The sequence below is a fragment of the Amborella trichopoda genome, chromosome 3, assembly GCF_054954075.1.
Source record: "Amborella trichopoda isolate Santa Cruz 75 chromosome 3, AtrichopodaSantaCruz75HAP2 v2.0, whole genome shotgun sequence".
Lineage (NCBI taxonomy): Eukaryota > Viridiplantae > Streptophyta > Magnoliopsida > Amborellales > Amborellaceae > Amborella > Amborella trichopoda.
Window position 1 is genome coordinate 48,350,849 of NC_142338.1, and position 25,524 is coordinate 48,376,372.

The 25,524-nt window shown below is 35.1% G+C and overlaps 1 protein-coding gene and 1 non-coding gene across 2 annotated transcripts; both read right to left on the reverse strand.

The window, feature by feature from the left end:
• Positions 1-333: 333 nt before the first annotated feature.
• Positions 334-464, reverse strand: LOC148782922 (U6atac minor spliceosomal RNA). Its single transcript, XR_016053138.1, has one exon. It is a non-coding gene; the product is annotated as a U6atac minor spliceosomal RNA (small nuclear RNA).
• A 3,323-nt stretch (positions 465-3,787) lies between these two features.
• On the reverse strand, positions 3,788-12,197 carry LOC18443804 (heat stress transcription factor A-1). The gene is made up of 3 exons (XM_006853986.4): positions 11,822-12,197; positions 4,431-5,722; positions 3,788-4,265 (listed from the first exon to the last, which is right to left on the reverse strand). The coding sequence occupies exons 1-3, from the start codon at positions 12,041-12,043 to the stop codon at positions 4,250-4,252; spliced, it is 1,530 nt and encodes a 509-aa protein (XP_006854048.2). The 5' UTR covers positions 12,044-12,197; the 3' UTR covers positions 3,788-4,249.
• Positions 12,198-25,524: the final 13,327 nt, after the last annotated feature.

The following is a 25,524-nucleotide window of genomic DNA, read 5'->3' on the forward strand; positions in this document are numbered from 1 at the left end:
ATGGCACCAATCCAATTTTCAGAAGCATGAATAGGATGAGATCACACCCAAGGCATATAGCAAAACCTCAATACATAAGAACGATAAGGCAAGCACTCCATGGATGTCCCTAAAAATTCCAAGAACCCATCTGGTCTCATTTTCAAAGGCCCAACTAATTTCCATTAGAAATGTGAGGAATTATTTTAAATTGTGTAAATTTTACCTCTTCTCGATAAGATAAAGTTCTCTTGTTTTAGCCAACTTCAAATAGTTAAGAAAAAGCTTTGATTTTCTCTTGTTTTGATTTTTATATAAACCATCATTTTGTTCTAAATTTTTGGGTATTTCAGTGCAAAATTGGGTCAGATCCACCTCAAAGAAGTGGGTAGCCTTAACCGCGTGTATTCGGTAACAAGAAAGCCCGAAGGCCGTTCCTGTCCCTATCAGGGGAGATGCCAACCGTCTCTACTTCCAATGTTCTAAATTGCTGTCGCAGTACTACCTCAGTCAGGCAATACTTCTGGAAGGCAAATTCAATCAATTAGTTTAACTATAGAAAGAAAAATGAAAAGGAAAAAGCATTCAATCAGTTCTCAACCCAATCTTGAGAAGCCATTGAATACTTTTGATCTCCAAAACGCAGACAAAATCTTATTTCCCCTGCAGTACATATATATAACATGCAGAGTAACTTGTCTTTATCAGACAAACTTGTTTCTCTTCCATCAATGACCATGCAAACAGTCAAGATTGAGACCAAGAACTTCATACCAGTGGACTAGATTGTGGTGCAAGAAATGGAAGATGACTATGTCAAAAAGATTACCAGAGCCTCGAGTATTACTAATTAATAACAAAGTAACAATCAAGATGATTTCTTTAACGAAAACCATCTATTGTAACTTTAATTGCACCTCTAATTATCATATGTTTCCTCCAAGTTGTTTCCTGGAAGAAGGCATTCTTCATTTCCCATTTGATTATTTGTGGCTGCTATTGGAAAGAAGATATTATGCCAATATGAGTAGCAAGTAAAGGGGTCCACGTCCAATCAAAAAGTTATGTAGAATTCTGTGCCTTCCTACCATTATAGTCAGTCACCATCCTTTATTTAACATACTCATTTGACCATTGATAGAGCAGAACGATGGAACAGAATCGTGTGATGATTTGTAGCAAAGTTAAACTTTCTATTAATTATGGCACAAGTTGCAATATTCCATATTTCAAACTACACGAGGATTTGACATCAGTCTGGTATATTGTCCAATCACTTTCTCCACTTGAGTCATGTCTGCATTGTTTTCTCGGAAAGAGACTAAACTTGTAACACTTATAAGGTAAGTAGCATTTACAAGTTCAGTGATAAAATTCTAAGAAATGAGTAATTTGAATCATCTAACAATCAAAGGACAACTTGCCCGGAGAAAACAATTCAATGACAAATTTCAAGATAGTCCAAAATCATAATATTTCTGTACGACAAAAAATACAGCACCCAAGATCAAAACAATCATAGAACAAGAGCATAGTCCAAAGAATCATCTAACAAGATGACCAATTCACCAATAAATTCTCTTCCCTAAAGTGAAATTTTCATATTTCACCTTGCAGCCCCAGGTTCAGTCCCAGCTGACAGAATTTGCCGAACAAATGTAGAATCTCCCTGACCAAGGTGCACCAGTAACCATCGAAATCCCCATCTTACATGTTGTCATAGATGCATGAATGCAGCAAAGCCCACAACACTGAAGGGTGACCCAGGTAGATAATCTCTAGCCATAGAGCCACCGAAGGACCCAAATGAGAGATGGTACCAGCATGAACTCTAAAATATTGATTATATTGCATCTTTTGAGTCTCAACACAAATCAAGGCCCAACAGAGTGTAATATCAAGTCACAATAAATAGACAGTTGGGGAGAGCACAGCTTCACAATTACAAGACTAGGTCAAAAATCACATTTAGGCCTTAAAATGGAAGTGGGAAAGTGCGTTGGATCAAATGAACCATGAAAGTCCCCAGAATATAAGCCTGATGGCTATAAACTTGAAAATGAAGTGGATGTGAGTGCATGAACACCATGAACACATGCATGTGTGCATGTTCCCAGAAAGTCATTTCACTAGCTAAAAACATGTAAATGAAGTGGATACAAGTGCAAGAGTGCATGCACATGTGTGTGAGCACACATGGACGATCAACATGGGAGAAAGGCCACTATGCATTGTTGCATTATCTAACAAAACATTAATCATCATTTTGCTTTCATGAAAAGGCTGACGAGAGATGAATTCGTCAAGAAATTGAGAATGGAGGAAACAATGGAAAGGATCCATTAGCAAGGTAAATCAAGCCCTTGCCATATAACCGTCTAACTCAATAATGAAGTTTAAGTCAGCAAAGATTATTGTCCTATGATAACTTGCACCTAAATCAACTCAGATGGCAGAAGAAAGAAAATCAAATCATCAATCGAAGGATATACCGACAAATTTGGCTTCTGAACCGTGAGCATGTTACTAGAAAAATGTACCGTGCCAATGCTGGGCACCTCATTGAAGCCTCTGGTGCAGAATATATGCAAAGTTTGAATATTCAATTAAGAATCATGCAACCTATTCAAAAAGTCGGACTTGCATGTCCAGATACCCATTTGTGTTGGATTAAAAGCAAATGGACAGCAGTATAAGAGATACAGGAGATAACTTACAAATTAGAGTCAATACGAACAAAACAAGAAAATAAAAACAGCCTTTAGGATCAGAATTGGATCTTTGTAGTAATTTTCTTCTCAGAGATAAGAGTTCCAGATGATCTTGTGTCATATCACTGGATGACCTTCAAGTATTGAATTATACAGGGTGAGAAATTTTCGGATCAGGTCCGGATCCACCCAGATCCTATTCAAATCCAAATCAGTTCCAATTTTGAATTTTGTATATTATAAAGTTAATATATATATATATATATATATAATAGTATACAATATTTTAAAAAACCGGGTCAGATCCAGATAGGATCCACCTATACCTAAATCCGATCCAAATTACTATTCAGATCAATATTATCAAATTCGCTTCACTTCGACCGACGAGGCCGAATCCTTCGGATTTTAGGCATACACCAAAGAGAAGTGAAGCATAGTATTGTCGCTTCGATAAGATTCGGACCGCTTCGAACTGCTTCGGGCAAATTCGGACCGCTTCAAGTTTGCTTCGGTCAAATATATATATGTATTTTTTAATTTTTTCATTGTTTCATTATTTATATAGATTTTAAATATAAATATTTAATTTATTTATACTAAATTAAAAAACAAATCCGAAATCTTCTCCCGAATCAGCCGAAGCATCGAATTGCTTCCTTTTTCTCACCAAACCAAAAAAGACTCCGAAGCGACTCCGACAAACAGGCAGCAGTTTTCTTCAGCTAACAGGCAACAACAAAAGGAGCTAACAGGCAACAACAAAAGGAGCACCGATAATTTAATTATTTGAAAAGGGAAATTTCTTTCATACATGATAATAATAGCAACTTACTATAATGCATTTGGTATTCATTGCATTGGATGAGAAACTCGTAAGTTCAACTAAAGATGCTTAGCGCCTAATAATCCTTGCGCAATATCAACAAACATATGTGAGATTTCGAGTATAATTGCATAGCTCCTTCCAACACAAGAACAAATTAATCATCTTGTTATTATTTTGCAGAATTACCTCTCTAAACTAATTGGTTCTGTGCAGTGTACTTCTCACCATTGCTGAGAATGGAAAGGTAAAAACCCTTAAGAGAGGACCATTGTTCTCAGCCAACCATGGAGCTCATCACAACTAAAAGAGAAATTTAGTACAATTAATTTAAGTCATCTCTGTAGAATGGGGTTGGGTTCCGGGTGGTTAGGGGGGCAGGAGCCTCAAAGTTACATCCCACCCTCCAGTCCCATTACCCTTTTTTCTCAAAAAATTAAAACAATTGTAAGTCATTTGTTGATACTCTAACCAGATGAAGGAATCAGTGCCCTTTTACCAGGATAGCTAAGTTTAAACCTGATTATACATTTCAGGGGAGACGAAGTTTGGAATCGTTAACAAATTCTGAAACTCTTTCAGGTAATGGACAAAATACAGTGATTTTTCTTTTCCTGCTTCCACATACTTTGGTCTTGAAAAGCTAAAAGTAGTTGCTAAACCAACCAAAACATCCACCAATATTTGCAGCATATCCTTCCAAAAAGCTGTTTGCCCTTCTTTGATCGACTCTTTAACTGAAACAGCAGCTAAGCCAACAAAAACAGGGCCAAGTAAGAAGCCAATAGGTGAGGAAAATAGTCTGATGGTGACTCCAACTTGCGGATAATGTTTTTGTGGCGATAACTACACCAAAAGCTTTCTTCTCACCTTTGCAAACCAAAAAGAAACTTGATTACATTATTAAATGTTACCTATTTGCGTCTGATGTGAGAAGTCCCATCTGCTCTGTGAGGTGGTCCATACGTTGGGCCTTGTTCCATTCATTACTTGGGTCTTTTGGTTTGATGTCGTTTCCCTTGGTGACACCTTCCAAGGTGCTCGACTCAACCTCCTCATTATCACCTGAGACCCCTGATAAAGGACTTGCTGAGAGAAACTTTTCCCAATCATCATTTTCCCCAGGCAAAAAGGGGAGCCCATCAAACAAACTATCGGTATCATTCTCTGAAGAGAACTTCTCCGAATCTAAGGGATTTGTCGTATCCATTGCAACCGACATAGGTTCAATAAACTCTCCCCCTGTCCCAGGCACAACATAGGTTCCACTGGGAAGGGCCATAGAATTGCTTTCAGGCACTAACCCTTGAACATGGGAGAACTCAGGAAGAGCCAAACCACTCTCACATGGGGTCACTGAATCAGTCAAGGTAGAGAGCACATCCATATCAGGTAGCTGAGGCATTGTAACCATATCAGACATTGAAGACGATGTCTGTAGTTCAGATGTTGCAGCAGAAGGGCAAAGACCTGCAAAGCTTGAGGAATTAGTTGTATAAGAAGGAGCTGAACTTGGTTGCATCTCTGTAAGTGTAACACTCGATGTTCGATTTGATGAGCTACCACTATCCAATGCATCAGATGTGGCCCGAACAGCATCCGTGAAGAGATTATCAGAGTTCTTGGGATTGGGTTCCCTTTTAGGGGTCTGGTCCACGTTAAATATTTGCATGATCAAGGCCTTTGCAGCCTCATTTATAAGAGGTTGGTACTTAACTATTTGTCCCTCTAGACTCGGCCCCTCAACTTCCGTGTTTTCTTCTTGTTTGGGGAGTCTACGTTTCTTGTTTCCAGCTATGCGCCTATTGTTCTCATTCTGTTGCATCAACTGTGCTAAGAACCCTGGGCTTTGCATGGCCTTGGCCAGGAATGACATCATTTGTTGCTGCCTTTGCTCCATTCCTTGAAGTCGCTGACTCATGGTCTGGAGCTGGTGATCAGTGCTCTGTTGCTGTTGCCTAAGTCTCACCAGTTCCTGCATTAAAACATTTTTGTCCCTTTTAAGCCTCTCAATTTCCTCTTCAATGCCAAACTTCCCAACTTCGACACATGCATTGACAGATGCACTTTGTCCTTGAGACTGCTGAGGCTGGGTATGACTATGACTAGGTTTCCGCCGATAGATGTTCTTGAGCAGATGTCTTTGACCTCTCAAAAACCCCTCATTTGCAAATTCCCATCGATCTGGATCCACTTTCCTAAAACCCTACTTAATGAAACACAAGAATTAAAAGGATAAACAAGCAAAAAAAAAAATTTTTTTTTTTTTGAGTAAACAAGAAAATAATTGATCACAGACCATTGAAATGTAAAAGGGAAAACAGTATGACTAAAATTGACATTATGAAATAGACAACATCAGGCAGTGTTATACCCTGTGGCAAGTAGGGGTACAACTATTTGTGCAACGAGAAAGTAAACAAATCGAAACAGAAAGAGTGGAAACTACATCAAAAGCATAAGATAGCAGAGAAACCTAAATTAGGAACAAAGATCAATGCCCATGCTCCATATCTCCACAAGGCAACCTGCATCCCGCTTATTGGAAATATTTTTTTTTGGAGTTTTGGAAATAAAATTAGAAGTAAGAAAGCAAGCTAATGATTTCTTCTCAGGTAGCAATAAACACAAATGAAACCATAAGGAAACATTCAATAAATCAAACATTTCAAGATTTAAATTTCTTTCTAAAACTGAATGTAGGAAACATCAAACGAGACACTCAACCAACCCATATCCCAGAAAATATGAGGATCAAAGGAAACCAAAAATATTCATTAAAGTACCAAAAAAAAAACGAACAGAAATAACTTTAAAATGAAATCCAGAAACCTAGTATATTGTTTGTCGTCACAGCTTTGCATGTAAGAGATTTCAAGATTTAAATGGCCTCTTCAGTAAGACAGAACCAGAAAAAAATCTTTCAGGCAGAACGAGAATTTAGAAAATCTAAATCTAATGGTGTAAATGTTGAAACAAGATAGATTAGCATTTTCTTTCTATTATACATTGATAGGGCAGTGATGGAGCAAGTTGGCATTATAGGATGTGAATCAAATGTCTTGTTTTGTCATATTTTGAATTGCCACTATTGTAGGACGAATCTCTGCACGATCCATCAACCAAGATATAGAAATGAAGCAAACTAGTTAAAAAGGAAAATTTTTACTTAGCCAGGTAACTGAACATTTATAATGCCCTGCTTGTCTAATAGACACTGGTCAATTAATCTTCAAGCTGCTGGCAGTAGAATGATCCTAAAGAATTTCCTCTGCAGTGCAATGGGAAAAGATAATACAGTTTACAAACGGTGGCAACAAGCTAGAATGATCCTACAGAATTTCCTCTGCGGTGCAATGGGAAAAGAAAATACAGTAAGGTGGCAACCTTTGGCTTATTGAAAAGTGGAAGATGAGGATCACATATAAGGCCTTGAAGGTAAAGTGATTCTATAAAGGATAGTGAAGGAACTTGAAATGTCTAAACTCCAAAAATTTGAAGAAACACTGCACCCTCCCTCCGACCCAGCCTCAGACTAATCATTGAAATTGACTATATTTATTAAACCACACAAAAAGAAAAAACCAAATGAAATTGGCTATATTTATTAAAAAGGACAAGGTCTCTACGAGTCCTTGGACTTATATGTAGAAATCAGTCCCTTCTTAAAAATCCATTTTTAAGATGGATTTAGGACTTAAATTTTATGGAATATATAATCTCTAATATGGAGATCAAGAATATGCTAAAATAAGTCAATTTTAAAAATAAAAAATGATAATTTCATGAAGAAACTATATGTAGACCATTGGTTTTAACTTTTTTCAGAGGGACTACACATACGCATCCATTTTTAAGATGGATGTATTATGCCTCAGGGGATACAAATGTAAAAATGCGTCCCCCGACACATACAACACTTTTCCATTAAAAAATATAAAAGATTTACAGCTGACTTCAGTAAACAGGTCTTTCTTTATTTATTTTTTTAAAAAGTGCTTACTTGAGTAAACAGTTTTTTCTTAACCAAGCCATAAAGAAAAAAAGGGAAAAAAAAGAGTTTCTAATCATACGGATGGTGCAGAAGGCAGGCAAATGACATGAAACAAGGAACACATATAGGAAAATGCATAGTATCAACGGGTTCAATTAATATGCACCAGTGTTTTAAAAACTGAATCGGTGGATCGAACCAATCACCCACCAGTTCCAAACCCGCTCGCCAGTTGTCCAGGGGCCTTTCTATATTGAAACATTATGAAAAAAAATTATCAAAACAGGGAAAAACCATGTGGTCTTCGACCTAGCCTGATCACCCACCGGTTCAGAGCTACCTCAGGCAGTTCCAAACCAGCTCACCAGTTTTTAGAACACATATTATGCACTTTCCAACAGGAAGCATGCTCAACAATTTGTTACTTGCATATTGAAGGTAAGGCGGAGAAGAATTTACCTGGCATAGGTATCCTTTGGGGTACCCAAGGAAGTTTAAGAAGAATGATACAAATTGTTGAATGGACTTGTGATGTGATAATCAGTATATATCGCAATGGTAGGACATAAAGTATCCCTTGGGTATCAGTATAACGCATTCAATAATATAAAAGAAACAACTGATGTCCCCAAGGCTTTAGCCTAGTGCTAGACACCGCTGGTTGTCAAGCATTCGACCCTTGAGGTTTCTCCCAAAAAGTACATACCAGACTGGTCTGCCCTTCAACCACATCCAAAGTTTGAGTCCTGCTGTTGAACTACCACTCTGCCCTCAAAACCAACCGAAAAAACAAAACAGATACATACAGAGAGAGAGAGAGAGAGAGAGAGAGAGAGTGAGGGGGCGGGGAAGAAGAAAATATGAACCACTCTCCATGATATATGTAGAATAATTCCCAAATGCCCTACATTGAACACACACCCCCCCACCCCCACAAAAAAAAAACACACACACATGCACACAAACCTACGCTGATGGGAAAAGAATATGCCAACAAAGTAATTTAGCCAGCTAAGACTTGAATGTCGACCTGTATGGTGGTCATAAAAAGATGTTTCATAACAAGGTCAATGAGAGCTTGAAAATGACAAAAAAAAAAAAAGAGATAAAAAATAAAGAAATTCCTTAAAAATCTGTTAAAACCATGAAAAAACAGAAAGTTAAAAAATAGAAGACGTACATAAAAGATGAGCAAAATGTAACAAAAAATTAAAAAGAAAATGTTTTAACATTCATTTTCTTAAAAAAAAGGAAAATATAAAGAAAAAAAATCTTTAAAAATATAAAAACCTAGTATAAAGTAAACCATATAAATTAACTATAATCAGATTAATACAAAATTTTGTTTTAATTTTGCGCCACTGAGTTTGGAGGGGATGTCAGGCAAGGCAACCTGTTGAGCCTGAGTTACTCGGGCGAGTCTAAGTCAGGTCGCCCGAGTTGTAAACCATTGCATTTGACTCGGCCAAGTAATCAGAGAAGTGTCAAACAAGATAGTGCAAATATCTAGATAGAGAACGTCTGTCATAGATAAAGCTAGTGACACAAGTATATGGACACAACCAGTGTTACATGGATGCTGACATGTGTATTAGTGTCCTAGTAAGTATCAAGGTAAGGGCATCAGCCAAAAAGTAAATATGAACTGAAACTCTACGTGTGTGTGTGTGTAAAATTGCAAAATGCAAAAGATTAAATGCTCCTACAGGAGCAGATAGTGCACTTGTTCCCACATGCAAAACCTACTTAGGGTTCTTTTTTATTATTATTATTTATTACCCCCTCATAATCAACTCAATCGAAGGTGGTATGCAAGATTTTATAAGGGGTGCGAAAAAAATCTTCCTGGGTTGGTGTTTTACCTATGGGAGAATGTGCAAATCTGCTCCCATGGGAGCACACTGCATCCATTAAAAAATTATAAATAATGAATTATAGAAAATTTTGAAAATAACAAATATTAGAATCTATAAGAAAATTTTAAATTAGAGATTCAATTCATACTTTCTATTTTTGGATTTTTCATACTTATACACATTTGGACTAAATACCATATTTTTCCGAACTTGTACACATGCATACAAAGTGGTTAGAGTTCATGTTCACTTGCCAACAGGTGAGGGTTCAAATCCTATCATTGAAATCGCTTTTTTGCTACATCAAAGCACATAGGACATTAGGTGTATCACAAGGAAACATTTCTGACAAGCACATATACATGCCGTGTAGGAGCTTACTGGCTGCCAACACGTATGGGCAGCACAAGTCCAAGTGCCAAATCATGTCAAAACACGACACCAACCCAAATATTGGATACCCTTGTAACACTGGACAGAACTGTAGTTGCATAACAAAGTACGTGTCCCCACTTGGATCAAGGTGTAGCAGCTGTAGCTAATGTGAACCCTATAGATAACCATAAACCACAAACAAACGCTACCGCAAAGGCAATATACAGACAAAGGAGAGTTAACAGCAGTCACTCCCTCTTGTAGCAAGGCAGATCTTCAAGCTAATGTGCATTAAGTCTTGTGGACAAGAACCCTCCAAGGATCCCTAGCTTGCTATCATGACAAATAAACCTGTCAGGCAATTTTGTTTATTTAATTTGTGAAAAACAGATGACTGGACACTCAAAATACCAAGAATAACAAAAATGTTACTTGCAGATTCCAAACTTTTCCATCTCTAAGCTCATGTATTAACATTATGTTGATATGACTAATTTTTGTATATCTCTTCTTGGAATAATCATACCTTGACATACTGCAGTATAGAAATCCAAGATAATGTACCATTAAACTATACATATCTCAGCTTGATTGCCTATTGACTTTTTAAACATCGGTTAACATAGTATGCACCCATTGTGATGTTAGTCTTCTGAGGATGACCAAACCACTACAAGAAGCCCTTGTTCATGTGTCGCAGGAGCTCATACTCATCTGCTCTTAACATGATGGATGAGAATAAGGAACCCCATTGTAAGGCCAATGAAAGAAAGTATAGATCCGCAAGCACAAGAAGACTTAATGTATTTCCTCAAAAACTATGACTCAACGAATGGAGGGTGGGAATAAGATGGTCACTATTTTAATCTAGCAAACGGGATCCATGTCTGCTCAAGAGGAAAAACAAAGCCAAAACAGAACCCCATCCACATGACATATAGAACCATAGTAAGCAAGGTGGACTACAGACCAATTCCATTTGGCCTGGGACTTGAAAAACAAAGTCAGAAATTATGCTCCTGAATTCCTATATCAACTAGCACAAGTTTTTCTTTTTTTGTTTTTTTGGAGGGATTATTACCTAGCATAAGTCAGTGAAAGACTCGGTCACGTTTTGGGCTAAATTGACTGAAACTCAAAATTCATGTACATTTAAAATTAAAAAATAATGCAACTATTGTCTTTCTCCCCTTTAGGTTTCTCTCAGCATCAATTTACACCTTGACCACTTGGTCACTAATGGGTTTCTCGCACGATCAATTTGAAACCATTCTCACGTCTCAATCAGCCCCTTCTTATAGTATGTCTTGAGGATTATTTGATGTCTTAGACCACACCAAGTACATATAAGCCTTTTTCCTCTATAAGTTTCTCAGTCTTGAAATATTGGAATATTCCATTCGGCGCCCTTTGCTAATACTTTGCATCCTCTGCATCATCATCGGTATGGGAGTGCTCCCTTGAAAATGCAAACTATATGGCCACCATCTTGAATCTAACCAGGGCAATCAAACATGGGAGCTCAAATCCTTGTCATGAATGCCCTCCAACAAGCTTAGCTCAATTCACTACTGATCAATTAAATTTAATATTTAATAAACAACCAAAAAGAAAATAAAAAAGAAAGGCTGGCACAAAATAGACACCTAGTCTACCCTCCTCCAAAAACATGTTAAACATATTATAAGTTCCACAATTAGAAGCCACGAACTAATGAAAAAGACCACTAACCATTTCCATTGCACTAAAAAGCTAAGAAAGTTAATTACAGTAAAGCCGGTCATATAGCCAAAGTGAGTGAGTTTTAGGAAGCCTTTCACTTAAAGATTAAACCTGCTCTTAGTATTTTATTTTGTATCACTAATTGCCATCTCAATAACAATGTGCTCTAAACTTTCCCATTACTTCAGTGAAACCCAAATGGTTAATCATAGGAGGGAGATGGAAAATGTGTCCATTATCGGGAATAAACCAATCAACCACTATCAACAATGAAATGCTATAAACCATCACATTGATCAATATATAGCTCCACCACAACAATGAGACCATCAAAATCATAAGATAAAAGAGCACTCACATATGTGTTCAGCTGGCGCACAAAGCTCGAGAAGTTGTTGTGCTTGAAGTATTTGGGCAGCAAGTCCCTTGCAAACTCAGGAGGGTTCCAAACAATGAAACTGTTATTGCCAGGGCTCCACGAAACGATTGAATCAGTTGCAGGGTCATCCACCATATCGTATGTCTTGCTAAGAAAAGGCGGCGGAGCATTTGCGTTTGCATGCAATCCATCCATTACCATAAATATTCAATAGGGAAACTAAAAAATTTGATAAACCCTAAACCGCAATCTCCCCCTCATTCGGTAGCCTAGAATAAACAAAACCAGACATTACCTCATCCATCTCCTCAATGGAGGATTGGATATCAAAACCTAAGAAATCAAACCCCAAAGTCCAAGACCCCTGTCATAGAAATCCCTTAATAGAACAAACTGGCAAATAACTATCCCAAAGAAAAACCCCGAAAAAGGGGCAAACCCCAATAATCTCCTTGTCAAGGAATAAAAAATGGACAAACCCCAAAACCCTAAACCCTAAAACCCAAATCACAAATTTCCCCAGCAATCAAGGGATTACCCGTGAAAACAGCCCCAAATCAATGAACACAGAAAAGGGGCCAAATCAGATACAAATGCGATGAAGGTTCACGGGCGCTTGGTCAATTTCATGGGCCACAGAAAGAGAGTATGGAGCCTTAGAAGTCCTATATTTCAGAAGAGACAGCAACGATTTTGCGTTACCTTTTTACAGAGAGAAAATAGCATTGATGTGGTTGTAGAGAGAGAGACATTGTGGTGGGGAGGGAGGACTGGGGCGAACGGAGGCCGTTGCGCCTTTTTTTTAAGGGTGCAGTTTGTATAGAGCCTAGGCACTGAACGATCAAATTAGAGCCTACCGCGTAATAGTGTTGAGAAATGTAGTTTTAATACTGAAAACGTTCGTAATAGCCTTAAAATATATTTTCTATCTTTATTTATATTTATAAAGTTTAAAGTTTAACAAATAATGTAGATGACATATTTATGAAAGCTTGAAAATCTTGAAAATTAGTACCTCAAAAATACATAATAAAATACATTATTTTTAAATTTTGAAATCTATTTTTTCTCATATTCATGCATCTTGATGTCGAGATGATCATTTTGAAGATATTTGAGCATCAAAACAACCTCTCCTAATGATATTTTTGAAGTAGGCTCTAGTTTGATTTCTTTAGAGCTTCGGCTCTATATAAACTTTTCCAATTTTTAACGACACACGGAGAAATGGACTAAGTATTATTATATGCCCTTAGTTTCTCCTTAAATTGTTTCTTTAGCCTTAGTCATTTTTACTCGTTCCCCTAATTTTTTGCTTGCTTCTTTCACCATGGCTATTAGTGCTATTTGATGACTTTGGGATGAGTGATTTGTCTTGACTTAATTCAGTACCGGATCTCAAAGGTATATGCTCAGGGAAAAATCATCAAGGAAGTGGTAAGGAAAATAAAAGAGAAAATTAAAATATCCCTTTAATTTATCAGTGTTATATCTGCCAACCTCTTATACGATAAAAATATTACGTTCATATCAAAATATGGGTATTTTCATCATTTTTACAACAAAAAATGAAAAATTTGGGTTTGAGTCTTATAACATAATAAATAAATAAATAAATAAGAGACTTGTAAATTAATTATTTGGGATGATATGTGTACTAAATTGTATGGGTTAAGGTGACTCCTTTCTCAAAGTTGCCATTGTAAAGCAGGCTCAATGATACTGGGTACCCATTTATAGTTAGGGATTGTATACTATGAGATTATTTATTTTTTATATAAAGTGGTTACCATCATTTTTAACTTTTGAATGTGAAATTCTATACATGAAAGCAGTGGTTTAAAAAGTGGATCGGTGACTCGGATTGTGCATTTTAAAAACCCATTCGGATCGGTAAATCAGCGATTCGGATCGAAAATCGGCCGAATCGGTCGGATTAAACTATAAAAAAAATATAACAAAATTAGTAAAATTTACTATAAATGTTGTTTTTTACTAATCTAATAAGAAATCGGGGTACTATATTATTAATTTTCAATTTTTTCATCAATATATGAATATTGAGATATTTTTTCTCCGTATGAACTTATTTTAACCATTAAATTGCATCACACAAAATCAAAATCATAGAACTGTCATGGATGAAGTATATAATCATACATGGACTACAATAAATAATGATTTTTTTATAAGAACATTTTAGTTTTTTTGACAAAAACATTTTATTTTTTTACAAGAAATATTTGTCCTATTATTTTTTTTTTGTTTTTAGCAAGAACCTTTTTTTTCGACAAAAAAAAATACTTGTATTATTTTTTTTTATAAGAAATTTTTTTTTTACAATAACTTTTTATTACTTTTTATTGTTTTGACAAAAAAAAGAAATTTGACAAGAAAAATAATTGATAAGAACCTTTCATTTTTTTTTTATAAGAAACTTTTTATTTTATTGATAAGAAAAAATTTTGACAAAAAGCAAAATTGATAAAAAAAACCTTTCATTTTTTTTATAAGAAAAAAATTTGACAGAAAGCGAAATTGATAAAAAAAACCTTTCATTTTTTTCTTATGACAAAAATACTTGTTGTATTATTATTTCTTATAATAACTTTTTTTTTTTGACAATAACTTTTTATTTTTATTTTTTTTTGACAAATATTTTTTATTTTTTTGACAAAAAAAATAATTTTGACAAGAAAAATAATTGATAAGAACCTTTCATTTTTTTTTACAAGAAAATTTTTATTTTATTGATAAGAAAAAATTTGACAAAATGCGAAATTGATAAATAACATTTCATTTTTTTGATAATAAAAAAATTTAACAAAAAGTGAAATTGATAAACAAAACCTTTCATTTTTTTTATAAGAAAAAACTTTGACCTCAAAAAAATAAAATTGGCAAGAAAAAAATTTATAAGAAAAAAATTTGACCTCAAAAAAATAAAATTGACAAGAAAAAAAGTTGATAAAAGAACCCCCGTTCATCCTAAGGAGAATGGAACCCACGCCCACGCCCTCCACATGCAAAAAAGAACCCACGCCCTCCACATGCAAAAAGAAAAGTTAGAACCAATAAGCCACATGCTACTTAGTAGTATTTAAAGCACAAACAAAATATATAATATATTAATATTTCAAGTTAATACCTTCACATTATCCCACATCCAATAGGTAGAAGGAAGTTGCAGTGAATAAATACCTCTTTGTAGTTAACGAGGATACCGCGTGCGAAGTGAGGAGCGTCACGTGATGAGGTTTGCGGACTTTAAGGTACATGTACTTTGTAAAATTTACAACCCATTGAAGAATCGGCGGGCCATGACATCATGAATCGAAAAATCGAGAGAATCATAACGTGATTTACGTTCGAATCGGGAGAATCATGACGTGATTTACGGCATGGAATCGCCAATTCTTATCTATAATAGGGTGATTTTCGGTATTTCACTGGAACTAGATCGGGTCTGCCGGTTTTCGAGTCCGATTCAACTCGCCGACTTTTGAATCACTGGATGAAAGTTTGTCTCAACAATCGAAGAATCGAGAGAATCATGACGTGATTTACGGCATGGAATAGCCGGTTCTTCTCTAGAACCGGATGATTTCCGATATTTCACTGGAACCAGATCGGGTCTGTCGGTTCCTGAGCCGAATCGGATGAGTCCGGTTCGAGTCGCCGACTTTTAAATCACTGGATAAAAGTGTCTCAACAATCGTGAAATTTTTTTTTTGACTTTATGCCCAAATAGTGAGTTGTCTTTAACTACTATATTTCAAATTTAACAGTCAATATTGATTTGTGACCTTGCATCAAAAGTAAATTGTCTCATTATATATATGTCAGATTGCGGCCCACATCAGTTTGAATAAGCTATTTGAATAATATTAAAAACAAAATAAAATTGAGTTTTATGGGGCATGTAAGAGGTACTTAGAAAAATATCATATAGATAAAAGAACAAACTATGAAAGAGGGGGATTTGAGGGGGACTGGGCCAGTACCCATACCTTCCTAAAACTGAGGGGGATTTGAGGGGGACTGGGCCAGTACCCATACCTTCCTAAAACTAGTTTAATTATTGTCGATATTTTATCTAGATCGGCAAATCCCAATCCTTATAGGAGCATTTTAAAAAATTCATATTAACAATATATCTATTAAAAAGAAAAACACATGAATAATACGTATTATTCTAAAAATATCCAAAATAAATGGAAATATTTTTCCAATTTGGTAAAACAATCCTTTTCGTATTATTGCCATTATTTTTCTCTTTTACCTTATTTTGCTTGAAATGCTTCTTCCCAACAACGACGCAACGTCATATCAACAAAAAGAGACCAATTACACCCCTGCCTTATATGGAAGTAAGGTGTAACTCACAAATCCATCTTAAACTATTGTTTTGAAGTTGAAAAATTCATCAATTAATGATCTTAACTTTGAGACATTGGATATAGAGAAAAGGGACATCGAGTCTTAAAAATAGTACATATCGTAACATATAATCTAGATCGTTCAATTTTTAGATTTTTTAATTTTTATAGTTACACTCAATTTGCACCATTTTTGGTACTTCAAAATTTATAATTAGGAGCATAAACGGATTTTGAGGCCATCTTAAAAAAAAATAATACCAAAACCACACCTTCTAACTATGTTTGAAGGTGTGTCTTGATTGCTTAGGATGGGCACCTTATACAAACTTCACCTTTTTTTTTAAGGGTGCAGTGGGCATACGGATGCATCCGTAGTTGTAGAGGTAAGGTGTACCTTTAAATTTTATCATGGTATATAATTTTGATGTAAAATGTTCTTAAGATTATCTCAAAATCTATTTTTATATCTAATTATAAAATTTTAAATTTTAAAATTGGTTCAAATTGATCTAAACATATGAAAATCTTGAAAATAGAAGGTGTAGATAATATGTTGTAAAATGCATTATTTCTGAGACTTAAAATCTTTTTATTTTTCATGGTCATACATCTCGATGTTGAGATGATCAATCAAGGCGTTTTTCAATATTAAAACTACCTTTTTCGATGGATTTTTGAGGTGCATCCGTAGTTCTACATTATAAGGTTTCATCCTTATATAAACTTTTTCCTTTTTTTTAATATAGGGGATTATTCGAAAAAAGAGAATATGCATGCTATAATAAATTACTTTGGTTAAAGGAAGTTACAAATTGCTTATGGGCATGATAAATTTGACAACTTCCCAGTGTTTTACATACTTCAGTGAATTTTAGTTTGGATTTTTTAGTCAGGACGCATCTGGCTGCTTGATTTCACATAAAGCGGTCAAGATTCATTGTGATCTCTTCTACTAAAAATAACCAATCTTAACCAATCTTACTGTGTACTTTTTCTTAAAGTAATTATTCTAATTTATGCTGAATGAAACCAAATGGTTTTATTCTATACTTTTCATGGTTAAATGATGTGTATGAAATGCATCGACTAAGTCCCAATCAAAATGAGAAATGATCTTGTTTGAAAGCATGTATACTATGCTGCCTCAAGAGTATATTTGGCTTTTATCTTTTGTTCTTCATAAGCGCACATGTCATATGGTAGAAAGGCTGCAATGAAATTTTTTCTGAGCATGCACCACTAAAAATGAAGGGATTCACTTGGTGAAATGGAAGACAATATATCAATCTACAGAAGAGGGTGGATGTAGTACTTCTTCAGTTTAGAAGGCCTATATGGAGGATTTTTTAATCTAAAAATTTGATAACCACTTAAAAATTGCGAGATGATTATTCTAAAAGAAATTGAAATTTGCGTTTTCTAACACTTAGATCTCACTGTCTAAAAATTGGATGGTCTCTACTTCATCTTGAAATATTATTTTTTAAAGTGCACAGAGGGTACAATTAGGGGAAATTTTTTTATTGAAGTTAATCTATAGGTTAAAGATGTTACATCACAAAAATTTAGGATTCTAAAATTATTTTTAAGGAGGACTTTACTCGAAGGAGTAAATGGACATTCTACTCCCACGAAAGTAGAATATCTTTTGGCTTTATCTAAATGATCATTTCACCCATGTTTGATGTCTCGGTGACATCCCCCTTAAAGGGCGAAGAAGTGGGAGCTGAGTGGGCAAAGTGGTGGCCATAAAAATGCAGCATCCAAAAGAAAAAGTGGCCATCAAAATGCATATGGACTTTATCTAGTTTGAGAGAGACTAGTATCATTTGTAAGTGTTTTCACGCAAGATGAGATATAGTTGATTTCTATCTCTCGCCTTCTACCTTCGAATCAATCATTTCGGCCTTGATTGTTATGGTTGTGAAAACATAGGATTTCAAGCTTTAAATATATTGTGTATTGTAACATATTATCTAGACTGTCTATTTAACCCTTAAATTTAAGTGTCTATAGATATGCAAGATTTGTACTATTTTTTTAGTTTTAAAAATTATTGACAATATTGGAAATTGATTTTATAGCCATCATGGAGATTTTCGATGCCCAAAGTGCTTTATGTGTGAGCATTCAAGAGGAGGCTGTACTTTATTTTCATAAAGCCTAAGCCCTATAGATTTTGTATCGTTTGTCACAAATAGTACAATTATTATGGGAATTTCGTATTTTCAACATGGATGTGGATTTAGTGCCTCATGCAACAAACCTATTCAAATGCGGTCTCATTCAAAATGTATATTTACTCTCTCAGGCATAACCTTAGATAGGAGCATTTTAAGGCCCCAGATTTAGAGATATGATCTATATAAGCTAGTTCAAAGAAAGATTTCTTTAATATGCGCCTTGGATGTGCTTGAAAAAAACTCATGCCATTGCATATTGATCGTCAATTTTTGGATAATGACATCAAGTGTGTAGGTCCTTAAAAAATATTTATTTGATTTTTGAAATGTATCTAGGTTGTCAAGATAACTCAAACATGGCCTATCCCAAGCCAGTCACGTCAGTTCCAACTCTTGATGAAGGAGGAGGGTTGTGTTAGGTAAACAACTAGCATAAAACTTTACCGCATCTTTTCATGAATCTTCAACCTATATTACATAAGCGAGCTAGGTGGTTCCCTATATGAGACACGTTATATTGACTCTCGAGTGGAGTGAGAAATGAGTAAGAGTTACGTAGGATCTTCGCTCGAATCGACGTGCCACAATAAAACCTGTTTGCAGTTATAAGTAGACAAGGATTCATATACTATTTTGTATGAGTGCGGATAAAAAAGCTAATCTAAGAGAGCAGGATTCGTCTATTTTGGGTGCCACGACATACGACTGCTTCCCGGAAACATATAGCACTATCAAACAAAGAAGTGCTATAAAAAAATAGTATAGTCAATCAGGGAAGTGCTACAACATTAGGAAGTGTCTGCGCTGTCACATAAAAACCAGGGATATTTGTTTGACATCATGTTATTGCCTAATGAAATGGCAATAACAAAAATAAATAAATAAATAAAAATAGCCATATTTCAAAATTAAGATCTCAAAACCCTCAAGCGAGAGAGAAAGTTGGAAAGTTTCAAACATGTAGTACCACTTCTTTCCCTCCTTTTAATTCTAAATTAGGCCCTAACCATAATGGAGAAAAATAGGGACAATAGTGTAAAATTGGGTACATTGGAGATCATTTTCCAAGGGGGATGCGGTATTATTGGCTCACGAGAAAATGTAGGGACAGTATGAGCGGGAAAAGGCAAAAAGTTCATGCATTGAGTTCTTTGTTTGGATCCTGTAGGAAATAGAAGAATAATATAACATAAAAGCATGGGGTTGGATCATCTTCACCAACTTTTGCGGGGATGGATGGTGCTTCACAGACAATGTCTGTTTCTTTTTGTTAAACTTTGAATGGATGATATGCAATTTAATTGATATATGTGCCTCCAAGTTATTATTAGATTAAATTGGTGGTGTTGTCACAAATTGGACCATACATTCCCTTGTTAGTGTGAATGAAACTACCAACTAGGGAAACACCTCATTCCTATCTTTCTCTAAGGTATTTTTTTTTAGGTAATTCAATGGGGACGGCAGACCCTCCCTATTTTTTAAAATAGTTTAGGATTTAGTTTTTGAAGGTATTAGTGGGGTACGATTGTTGAGTTTATGTGGCATTTAAAGGCCTTATGAGTGTGTAATGAAAAACATTTACTGGAACATAAATTCAGTGGGAGTGTGGTCCCTCGAATACCATACTAAGCAAATGATATTTGTGGATAACGGACTGTGCTTGGCGATCTAGGTCAGTCGGTTGGAAAACCCAAGGTATCTGGGCATAAAAAATAAACTGAGAAGAGCTTTTGGGTTAGCCCTTGATGAGGTCGGAGCTTATGCCTAGATGAGTGAGTCGACGAACTGTGTGACCCTTGTGTGTGATGGTAGACGGGGGCCAAAACGTCATGCATGTTCCATCACACAGCATGCATATAGATAGATCATTCGAAAAAGCTAGATATCCGTCTTTGGGTGAAGCATATGCATGTGCAAGAGATACCCCTATGTGTCAAAGAGCTATGGTCGCATCAGGTCGTGATGACTTTGACTTGTCTCTAGGGGAGGACCTGTAATCCACATACTGGGATTGCGACTCCTTGACTCATCAACCAGACTTTGGTGACCTGCTAATGAGCCCCTGCTTGGACTGTGGGTCATGGGAAATACTGGGTCTATTCGATAAAGCAAGTGTGGTCTGTAGTCCACAGTTGAAGGTGGAGTACCCCGTGATCATTGATTGAATTCCTGAACCATATGGATCCACTTCTCATCATATTAATTTAATTGTGTTGATTTTATTATTAAATTATTTTAGTTTTATTATTTGAATTTTTTTAAGTCATTTGATATTTTATTTCTTATTTTTTGACTTATAAAATTGAAGTTATTAATTTACAAAGTTATAATATTTTAAAATCTATTTTGTTTAAATTTTAAAATATTTATTAAAAAAAATACATGGGGGCCCATAGTGCACATGGGCCCACCATGTGGGTATTAGGTGGGGCCCCACATGCCATACATGGGTGGCACGCCCCACCCTTGGACACCTTATCTTGTTGCTTTGTCTTTAAGGTTGTTAAATATGGTAACTACATCTTATAGCATGTGGTCAAAAATTGATTAGGAAATTTTGACCATATTTTATCTTGATTTTTGAAGGAATATCCTGACTTGATATTATTGAAATATTCTTAGTGAAAATATGAGATGGAATATGCAATTTATGGTATGCACTATATCTTTAATAGATTTAATTTATTTAAATATATTAATGGGAAAATGGTTTAAGAAAAGGGGGATAATGATTCATACACATTCCATAATGTTGATGGCCCATCTATGGAATGGATGACTTAGATCTCTCACTCCACAAGTCACCTTGATCAACATTCTATATTCAATACCAAGAAAAAGACAAATTATGGGAAACCCTAAAGAAACCCTATATTTAAATTTCACTATAAATAGGGGTGCTCTCCCCCATCTCAACACACCTCTCTCTCTCCCATAAACTCTCTCTCTCTTCCCTAGGGGCCACGCCCCTCTCTCTACTCTCTTATGTTCTCTCTCTCTCATGATATAATCTAAGGGTTGGAAAAAAATTAGGGTTTGAGCCTAATTATTTTGGAGTTAGGGTTTTGTAGATATTTAAGGGTGGTTACTTAGTTTGGCCCAAATTAGCTTTATCAGTTCGAGATTGAAACTGGACCACTGATCCCGCGCCATTGGATGTTGTGACTCGATGTGGGGTATAAAAAGCCCGGTTGAGGTAATCTCTGGCATCTTTTCTTTTAATTATTTGTTCTTTTATTTTATATTATTAAGTACAGTATTAGGTTATATGAATGGCATCAAGTAGTCAAGATTTATTTTATTGATGTGTTATTTATTTTTTGAATTTCTATTATTTGTAATAAGGCCACCTGTGAGTGATCTTGTTGTCAAAATTATAAGGGGTGATAATTATTAAAAAAATAAAAATGAAATTGTATTTCCTTGGCATAAGATTACATAGGTCTTTCGTTCAACGATCCCAACCCCTTTCTCATCCTTCTCTAAGGTGTGCAATATCGTATCTCTCTCTTTGTTTGTTCGGTGGAATTTTGGCTTTGACAACTAAAACAAATTTTTTTGGGCTCCATTGAGGAAATGGAATGAGTGGGTTCTATTTTATTCCCCATTTTGAGAATTTTTTTATGAAGCAAAAGCTTTGATCAGATAATTACACCGTCACTCTCTCTAACACACTAACATGGATGCTAAAATACATAAAACTACATTAAGAGTGATTCATCTAGACCTTATCCAAACTATTTGAGGTTAACTACTAAATAAAAATTTAAAACTCCAAAGTATATATTATTTAAGCGTGGGTGTCTTTAGATTATAAAATCTCACAAAAAAACCAAATGAAAAAGGATGCTTGGTCTGACCCCCCAACACCGTTCCCCACTCTCTCTCTCACACATAATAATGTTCATAGATAGATCCTATTTTTGGCTCATCCAAGCTTGAGACTCCTTTTGTATCTCATGCTTAACCAACTCAAAAGGATATCAAAAGAGAAAAAGTTCATTATCTACTCTCTTTTCACTCCACATGCAATAGAGAGAGCTGATTTTCCAAATGAAACCATAAGTTTTTCCTCACAATTGGGAAATTAACAAGGAATAACAATTATGTCCCCGGACACATGAACTACTTTTTTTTTCTATTTTATAAGTTTCCTAAACATCACATACTTGTTTGGAGATGGAGAGAGAGAGAGGGAGAACCCAAAAAGTAAAGAAATGGGTAAAAGTGAAAATAAGTAGGGTTACCTCTTGAATTGGTTTGGAGGTATGGAAGAATTTGGTCATCGATATTGGAGCTCAATCCGACGGTGGAGGGCTAAAACTACATTAACCTTGTGTATTGTAAATATAGATGATCATTCCCCATTCTATAAGTTTCTTAAACATCACATGCACATGAAAACATGTGTCCAAGTCAAAGGCACACCTAGCACTTACAAGGGATTTCTACAAAGATACCATTTATTTTTCGTACATGGATATCACAATCATTGTTCTCCCTTAAATTTTAGAATGGGTAGTTGTAAGAGTATCATTGAATAGACTTAAAGTTTCAAAAAAAAAAAATGCAAGACTTCATGAATCATCCCAAGCCATCCAATTTGATCTTTAATGAGTGAGAATGATTGTGACCTCCATGTACAAAAAAATAAATGGTCTCTTTATAGACAATCCCCACTTATGATTTCTAGTAGTCTCGTCGGGTCAACTCAATGGATCAACCGTATTTGGATCCATTTTTGGGTCCAATTACTAGACTTTAGGGGTCTAGATCTAGAAGTATGGACCTGACAATTGGGTATGATCTGGGTCCAGCTAATACTATCGAGTAAGGTTAGGTCAAGCTTGATTCGACTCGATATTATATATATATATATATATATATATATATATATATATATATATATATATATATATATATATATGAAAATAATGCATCCTTTTTTATTATCTTCTATATTTTGACATGGACTTCACCTAACCAACTTGACAGGTTGGGTCTAAATAAGCTAGACGATTTTAGATGTTTACTTATTTTAACCCCAAGAAAATTTGCCTAAAGAACTTATATGCACATTAGTATTTATGACTTGTGTCCGGTGTTGGATTTGGTACTACCCAAAATCACCAACATAAGGATATCTCATATTTTGTGGGATTGAGATATTTCCATATTATATGGGATTTAGATATTCCCATATTATGTGGAATTGATATTGATATTTGATAAGTTTCCTAAAGGAAATAGAAATCCAAAAAGATTAGGACTTTTAGATATATTTTTTGATCTTTTGAGATATATGTAACATCAGTAAGAAGTCTCCTATTTAGTTGGATTTCTAATCTTATATATATGAGATGAAAGTGCATAGCATTCGTATACCCTATTTAGGTCACCATATGAGAATGTTGGTTCCTATGGAAAGAGAGGGAGCTAGAGCCTCATGTGCATAAGATCCAATTTTCTCTTAGAGGGAAGAAATGTTCATTTGGATAGAAACATTATGATGATGTCTCTTTTAGACTCTCGAAGATTGAGAGGCATGTTAGTTTCTCGTAGAAAAGTGGTTCCCATAGAGATTTTGAGTTGTTCCCCTTTTAGTTAAAGAGAAAGTAAGTTTCTCGTTGTTCTCGCGTCTCTATCTAGTATTGTTGGTAATGGTTACCACAAGTAAACAGAATGAAGGGAAAGTGGTTTAAAAGGGTTTGTTCGACTTTGTATTTTTTGTCGAAGTTTGTTCCAAAATCTTTGATGTAACTTTCATTGGTATAATGGATTTCTGTTTGTCGTGCCCATGGATATAGTCCTATTGGGTGAACCACGTAAATCTTTGTGTGATTGTGATGTGTATTTCATGTTTTATTTCTCGTACTTTATTTGCCAAAAAATCAACCCATCGGGTTCAGGGTTTCCACGCACAACATCAAGGCGGTAGAAGCTAGGTTTTCATAGTCCAACTTCTCAAGCTCCATTCTTATGTAACATTGTCAAAAATAAAATAAAACTAAAGGATACATATGGTTTTGACATAAAATCGTCACCAAACAGCAAGATTGTTTTTATTGCATCTATTATTTTGAAACTATTTCACCATAAAAATATGGATTTGCTTTACCCATTGTTTTCACACACTTCTCTTGTTTTACCAATCAGGTCCCTATCTATTGACCAAACTTAGGGTTTGTGTGATAATGAAATTTGAAAAAAAAATTAATTGACCTTTTTCAATTGTAATTTGAGGAAATGACATTTTCTGTATGGGGGTGTTTGTTTGGTTTGTCTAAATTTCAATAAGGAAGTGTTCAAATTTAATGGGCCATTCGATTCTCGTTTTGTGAGAGACCCCCCTGTCGAATGCTATATGGCACACTCTTTTCTTCATTTATGGACACAAGGGCCCATCAATCGCACCAATACAATGATTAAAAAAATAAAAAATAAAAATACTAATATTGCATGTTTGAGGAACATTGCAATCAATAATTATCCATCGTAGAACATGATGAAATAATTTACAATTTTTTAAAATAAGGGTAAAAATCTGAATTTTATTATGGATTTCAAGGAGTGAAAAGTTGAATCATGTGATATGAAAGATTAAAAATTGCATCAAGAGGCCTCTTGAAATATTTATTGTCTGCCGAGAATGTTGAAAATGCTCATAAACATATGGATTGGAAGCACCATGTCCAATGGTCCATAAGAGCATTACGCTTACTCTTCAATGAAGACTTTGTGAGCATCACCAAGGGAACTATCACGACGAATAATGTCACATAACTTATAAAAAACAGGTCAGGAATTGTTCAAGGCATCGAACTATGTTCTTTTTTTTTTCTTAAATGCTATATTGTCAAGGAATTTGGCACCTCTATAAGGCAAGTCACGACATGGTTTTTTCTTAATGTGCAACTCATATTAACCCACCACAATAGTTGCAATAGCTAAGACATTCCTAGCAAGTAGTTTCCTCCTTGACTCATTATCAAAGTTTTCCATTATAGATTGTCAAGCACTCATGGGTTGCAGCCTTAAACAATCCAATTAAAGCGCACTTCTAAATTGTTGAAGATCTGAATATCAGAAACTTTAATTTAACCGATCACCAAAT